Source organism: Notamacropus eugenii, chromosome 2 (genome assembly GCF_028372415.1).
Source record: "Notamacropus eugenii isolate mMacEug1 chromosome 2, mMacEug1.pri_v2, whole genome shotgun sequence".
NCBI lineage: Eukaryota > Metazoa > Chordata > Mammalia > Diprotodontia > Macropodidae > Notamacropus > Notamacropus eugenii.
Genome location: NC_092873.1, coordinates 229,987,268 through 229,994,853, shown reverse-complemented (window position 1 = coordinate 229,994,853; position 7,586 = coordinate 229,987,268). Strand labels below are relative to the sequence as shown.

The window sequence follows — 7,586 nt, the reverse complement described above, 5'->3', positions numbered from 1 at the left end:
TTTATACACTGACAAAACTGGGGTCCACTATTATGCTAATGAAGATTTACAACTTGTGGTCTTCAAATTAAGCTTTACCCCCCCTAAATGTGGAGAGATAGACGCTTTGAAGAAACAGAATATCTAGTCACAAAATAATAAAAGAAACAGTACCACCAAACTATCCTAGTTAAATGTACACTTTATCCTATGGGACTAAATGCACCTCAGGATCAGATTACTATTGGTTAATCCCCACCTTTTTTACAGATAAGGAAATAGGGTTTAGGGTGTTGAAGTGAATTACCCAAGGTCATTTAGCATCTACTGGCAGAAGTCCAGGTCTCCTGTCTGCAATCCAGGGCTTAAATGATTACATAGCACTGCCTCTGATCTTGTAGTCCCACCTTTTTTCAGTCCTATCTTAGTGTTTATGGGGTCAAGAACCAAACACTTTAGAGGCAGCCAGTGGTGAAGTGAATAGGTTATGCCTCTAATCAGGAAGACTTCAGTTCAAATCAACAATCTCAAAGTTATTACTTTCTCAATTCAGGAGGGGAAAAAATTTATTATAGTCATACCTTTTCAAACACGTTATTAGAAATTGATTTCAGCATCTATTTTGATCTAAGAAGATGGTCCTTAGCCTTCCTTCATTTCTTTCCAATGATGGCTGGCTTGGGGAATTCTGAGGTTGTGTTTGTAAAAATTTGAAAGCTCTGTTAGAGAAAGGTAACTTTACTCAAAACATGTAAATGGATCTGTGAGTTCATTGACTTGAGTTCCTGCCAACGATGCAGGGGGTATGCTTACTCATCCTTGGACATTCTTGTTGACGTTCTCCCATAAGTTTGCCACAGAGAGGTTGACTCCATGGCTGGAGGCCTTCCTTGCTTTCTCCTGACATTGCAAGGGTACCAAGAGAGCATTCTGTCTGTCCTTTCATCTCTCATCCTTGTCCCATGATCAGCCTTTCTTCTCTGCTCTATCAAATAATGCCTTGATGATGCTTTTTAACTTTTGTTCTTTGAAGTTCCTTGGTTCTATGGTGCAGCTTGCTCATACTCCCCATTGCCTTCTGTGGAACATTCACTTTTATTTAGTAGCAGCTATTATCTATATCTTGCTGTCATCTAGCAATACCCACAGGGTGTTAGTATTGAAAATATGGGCCTTCATTTTCAGGGAAAGTTTGGAATTGGTAAAGGAGTTTTGCATTTTCTAAAAAGCAATCTAGCTCCTCCTGCTTAACTTGGGACAACTCACTGTCCCACTGTATTGCATATCACAGATAGGACACACACACACACACACACACATTCGCTATATATCATATATACACATATGCATATATATACACACACACAGTTTAGAGTGTGTGTGTGTGTGTGTGTGTGTATGTCTGTGCGTGTGTAGAGTGTCCATTTAAATACATGCTGAACACTTTTACTATGGGACTGGGGCAAGAGGCATTCCTCATCTATTGGGTGAATGAAGTACTTAAATTTTGCAATTTCCTGACAGGAATAGAGATAGATCAGAAAAACATGAACTATTTCCTTAGAAAGAAGCAGTTCTTATATACTGTTAAGACATGGATGTTTATTGCCTACCCTGTGGATTTTAATAAATAACTGTGTATTCTAGCTACTAAGTCAAACAGTAAGAGTTTATTGAGCACCTATGTGGCTATTATAGTCTTTGCAGAGGTAAGAAAAGGCCTTAGTTCCCCAGTGTCTAAGAACTCGGTTACCAACCATGACTGTGCAATGAAGGTCTCTGAGCAATGGTAGAATCTGCACTTTTATTTCAACCCTTTTGGGTGGAAATGTTTTTGAAATCACAACTTCCTGTGAATAAGTAGAGTGTTCAAACACAATGAACTCTTATTTGATAACCCAGTATCATCGATGTGAATTACTGTCGAGTGCTAAAGATATAGATGGCACAGACCATAGGGTGTTCACAAAATCATAGAACTTGAGAGTTGGGTCCAACCCACACATGAATGGTATCCCTATTATGTAACATATAGTTAGCCTAACATTAAGGGCCTATTGTATTTAGAGCACTATATTGTGCACTGGATGAACATGCTCTTTATGCACAAATAAAAAAATTAAAAAAGATTACATTGTTTTGAATAATGGTTTATTGAAGCTTCCCCTTAAGTTTTCTTGCCCTACGTAAAATAAGAGAGTGGTTGGGTGGATTGAGGGGGTTATTTTTAGGGAAATAACATATATAGAACATTTAGCGTATTGGATTAAGTGAAGCCTAATGGGAAGTTAAAATGTGATTGGATTAAAGTGAACTAAAGAGCAAAACTCTGTGCCTGGCAGGAGAGAGAGTATCACCTCTAGGAATGTCCAGTCCTCAAGGGTAATAAAGTGATTGTGCTATCTTTTCAAGGTTGGGAGGAAAGCACATTACAACCTGTGAAGCAATATATGAATATGAGCTATCTTTGATTGACTTATTCATTACTCAAATGCCCCAATGGATTTGTGACTTGATCAATTTGGAAATTCCTTCCAACAGTGTAGGTAGGAACCTATCCATGCCTGTGCATCCTGAGCCATTTCTACCCATATCTTCCCATAAGTTTCCCACAGGGGTCCTCCCAATATACTGGACACCTTTTTTATTTATTCCTTGATATTATTTTAATCAACAATTATTCTCAGTGTAGAGGATGTGCAGTATTTCTACAAATTGTGTTCTGAAAGTTTAAGTTGCCTTGAGTTTATTTTGTATATGTATAATATACAGTCACTCTTGATGCTAGGGCTCTGCCATGATGTAGGCAGGGATAGCTTTTCCTGAGGTCTATGCAGGTTAAGCTATTTATTTTCTTTAAAAGGTAATAAAACTTTCCTTATGACTTGATCAGCTAGAAGACTGACTAAAGCTATTGACATGGCTTCCTGTTTACCTGAGTATAAAGCCACAAGCATCTCCAGCTCTCTAAGGCTTCTGAATGACAAACAGTATAGCCAATGCTGGGCAGGTACTTGTGTCTGAATTAATAGAATCCTCATTGATTAGCCTTCCTTTGGAAAGCTTACCAAACTTTTGTTCATTGTTTAGACAGACATGTCTCAGGTTATTCTAATATCAGATCTAAACAGGAGGGGATCATTCTGAGTTAGGTCTGGCCACCACGTCAAAGCATCACCATCCTTCTAGTTACCCAGGTTCACAACTTTGGGAGGCAATGTACTGTAGAAGTGTATCAGTTCGTTAGATGGAGGATGAGTTCAAATTCCAGCACTACCACTTAACTGTGACCACGACCACTTTTTTTGTTTCCTCATCTGCACAATGAGCAGGGTTGGCCTGAATGACATCTAAGTTCCTTCCCAACTCAAAATCTATGACTATTGAATGATATTCAACTTTTTCCATACTCTCCATATCTGACTGAAATAGTTCGAGTCTCCCCACTAGCCAATTTATCTTCTACACAATTTCAAATAGACTTTCCTATAGCATAGGCAAGTTTGATCATGTCATTTCTCCACTCAGTCTGTTCGATGGCTTCCTATTGCCACTAGTATGAGATACAAAGTGCTCTGTTTGGCATTTAAAGCCCTTCAGAGTCCAGTCCTATCTTACCTTTCCAGGGTTATTATTTATGTATTACTCCCCTTTTAGGATTCTATGATCCTGCCAAATTGGTCTCATTGTTAGTCCTCATATATAACACTTCCATTGCTCATCTCTGAGCCTTTGATTAGGTGGGCTAACAGGTCTGCCATGTATTCCTTCCTCATCTCCACTTAGAATCCCCAACTTTCTTACAAGCTTAGCTCAGGAGCTGCCTCCTCACAAAGCCTTTGATTCCTTCCCTAATTTGGCATATGTGCGTATAAATATATACATGTACATGTATGTAGACATAAGTATATATATCTATACACACACACACACACACACACACACGTATTTTTGTTTTATCTGTTGCTTCCTCTGGAACAATGTAAGCTCCTTGAGGGTAAGGACTGCTATTTTTGTCTTAGTGTTCTGGCTATTTTAAACATAGTAGCTATTTAATAAATGTTTGGTGTGTGTACTTCTTCTAATAATGCAGCAACTCATTCCTATTTGCCTACCCTATGTGACTCTCATCTCTGTCCTCCTATAAATCCACCACAGGAGTCCACCTGATGTGTACACATTGCAGGATACTAGGGGGGCATGTGAGCTATCCATTGGTTTTCTCTTGTTCTTTGTGACCAATTCATCTTTTTTTTCCTGGTCATAGATTTTATTGATGACACCCTTTATACACCTGTGTGTCATTTGCTATGTGTTACAGATTAATGACTCTCATATGCCTCTTTGTGGTATATCATAGTGTCCTTTGAATGATCTATAACTTTTCAATCATTTATAGACTGTGTTCCATGACTCATAACCATGTAATACTGATATTGAAAATATGGCTCCTTGTTTCAGGAAGAAATGTGGTAATGCTAGAGAACTGCAATTTCCTAAAGGCATTCTTGCCAGATAGTCTCCTTGTGTTTAGTTTCAGACCCAGTTTATTGTTTATTTATTTAATGTCTATTTTCTACGCCTGTCCAAGTGTTCTATGGGTTGCACCTGTGCAAATACTTATCGGTCTAGGCAATAGGCATTTTTAAAAATTCAAAAAATATATATATATACACATTATCTTATTTAAGACTGAAAAATCCAGTTGTTTTGAAATACAGATAGAAATGGGGAATAGTGGGTGAAAATAATAATTAAGTTTTCTATTATGCCTCAAAGGAGTTTATTCTTAAGGTACAAAGGTATGTAACACAGACAAACCCTCTTAGATTATAGACAGCCACCCAAAGAAAGAAGGGCATCACATTTTTTAAAAAATGATTTACTCAAGAAAATACAACTGGCAGTTATTATTTGGATGCGTTGTCAAAAAATTGTTTGGCAGAACTTGCAATCTGAATACTACCCTATTAAGTACGCTAATTCGGAGGTACTGTCTGCTAAATTTTGTTCACTTTATAAACCAATCGTATACTATGCTTGTGACGTCATTGTATTGTTTATATTTGTATTTTCAATTAAAATATGTTCTCTTAAACATGTCTGCCAAGCCTAGAGGCCTGTATTGGGCTACCCGAGTCTTTCTTACCTGTCCAGGTCTTCGGCTGGCCACGCCGGATGCACGTATGAGAGAAAGGACGTTCCAGAGTCAAACAGGGGTTGAGCTTTATTACAGGGTTTCGGTTACAAGTGCAGGGGGTCTTCTTTCTTAGGACGAAGAGGGGGAGATTTCCTAAGAAGGCTAAGCTTAAGGGAATGGAAGTAGAAGTACAAGCGGGGGAGAGAGGGGGAGGGGAGAGAGGAAAGAAAAGAAGCGGAGCCCTACTTTTCTCTTTGGCTCCACACGTGCTAAGAGAGCTTTTAGGCTTCCTCAATCCTACTTAATCTTCAGCCACACAGTTTGCATCTCAATACCGTGCTGTTAGGTAACTAGGTGTGCTCCAATCCGGGACGACCTCGAGGGCAGGGAGACTCCACCCATCAGGTATCTCCGGGGGAGAGGCGGAAATACCCGAGCTAGCCGAGCTAGCTCGGTCTGACCTTCTCGAACCCCCGCTGTTCATGGAGGGCCTCGTAAGACTCTAAGATTTAGAAGTCCCACTTTTACCTGCCCGAGACTGTCCACACGGAATTGAGCTTCCAGTCCCAACACATGTCTATTGCAATATGTGGTATAAAACAGGCATTGCGCTCATTTAATAAGTTATGATAGTTAAAAGAATCTTTTTTTGTTTTTATTTCTTACATAATATGGATGCAGGTATAACACAATAACACCATAATCCCCAAGAATAAAGCTTACACACTAAACAGTTCCAAACTTCAAGATCATAGTTATAAAATCTACAGGCTCCACTAGTAGGAGTAGTTCAGTATCTTAATTCAAAGGGCCAAATTCTCAGACATAAATACTAATGCCTTTTCATTCTGTGGAAAACATAAAATTAAATTGCTTATGGAAAATCATACTAATATGCTCCAAAAATCAATGTATAAAACCAAGCAGTATTGAAACCTGCATTATTTAAGTTAAACAAATGTTCACTGAGCACTTGCTGTGCTTGAGGCCTCCTTACCTTATTACTCTATTTCCTGTCAAGAAAATTTACTGTCTGTAATCTAGTAGAATTTAACGTGAAGAACATAAATTGAGTTTTCAAAATGATTTTTCACTGATTATCTAATGATTTTCACCAAGAAATTCTTGAGGTTAAATTCAAATATGATCTCTGATCCAAAATGTTTTTTGAAATACTTTAAGTTAAATTTATATTCAGATTAAAATAGTAAAACAGCACTATGGCTGCACACAGCCTGTGATGCTTTTCTTTTCCTTAATAATATAGGTAAATTGAATTACTAAAGTTATTCCCAGTATAAAGAGATTTTATTGAAATTTCCGTTTTCAACAGCTCCTTGTGCATTTTCAGTATCTTGCTAACATCAGCCCACTGGACCCAAACATGACTGGTTCCATGAAGTGGGAAATAAAGCTGGCTGAGGCTGCTGCTGAAGGCTACAGCAGGAAACAGATACATAAACACAGGTTTTATTGTCATGTTCATTGGAACTGGAGCCTTTCTTATTATTGTGTTCCTGGTGGGCTGAAGATGGAGTAATGGAGTGTTAGTTCTTTAGGCCAAAAATACATGAATGTTTTGTACAAAGGCTTCATTCTCTGCCTGTAGTTAGCAACTTGAGGGCTTTCTGTAGATTCTGCACAGCAGTGCTTACATCTTCATACTGCAAAGCACTGCCTGCATATTTGCAGTATTTCTGGGCTCTGGCAAAGTCCTCTGGTGTTAGACGGACATCCCCTGCAAGAAAAGAGTAATCAAAGAATTGAAAATCAATGAAAAGTGAATGCAAGCTACCCAATTAGGTTAAATCAATGTTTATTTTTGACATTTAATGTAGATACTTAACCTTCAAATTATTTTATTTTCACTTCTATTTTAATAGAGTTTGGCTTCTTTTAGGACACTTGACAGAAACTAAAAGAATAAAACCACACACGCTTTCACTGTATACTACAAATGTAGAATAAAATTTCCCTTTCAGAAACAAGAAAAAAAAAAACTTTTTATAAACTTGAAGCAAGTTAACTGTAAGAGTGTTACATTCTGGATGAAACCAGGACATTGGCTTCTGTGTTCATGCTGGAATCACTGAAGTCTTTTCATGGAATAACAAACACAGACTAAAGCTTCAGCCCCCATTTGAACTAGAACACAATTCTATCACTCCAGACAAAAATAAATGAATATACTTCATATTTTATATTTCTTAAAAGTGGCATTTTTCTACGCCACTGCTTTTTTGGGGGCAGGGATTATATATTTCTTTTTCTTGAACTCTTTAAGAAACAAAGATTATCAAAGTTTTTTTTAAATAAAGGAATAATCATCCCACATTTATTTTTATTAATCTGTGTACAAAGGTGGGAACTAATAGAGAGCTATGAAGCATGAGCTTCTGGCATTTCCAAAGTCTTATCAAACTGTTACGACTTATATGGTTAAATTTTGTGCCACACTGAAAACACA

The 7,586-nt window shown here is 37.7% G+C and overlaps 1 protein-coding gene across 2 annotated transcripts in view; it reads right to left on the bottom strand.

The window, feature by feature from the left end:
- Positions 1-5,752: 5,752 nt before the first annotated feature.
- VTA1 (vesicle trafficking 1) overlaps positions 5,753-7,586 on the bottom strand; it is a 123,172-nt gene continuing 121,338 nt past the window's right edge. For both annotated transcript variants that reach the window (XM_072643472.1, XM_072643473.1), the window contains one exon: positions 5,753-6,857. In XM_072643472.1, the coding sequence (XP_072499573.1) occupies positions 6,712-6,857 (146 nt within the window). In that variant the 3' untranslated portion in view covers positions 5,753-6,711. The remainder of the gene's footprint in view (positions 6,858-7,586) is intronic.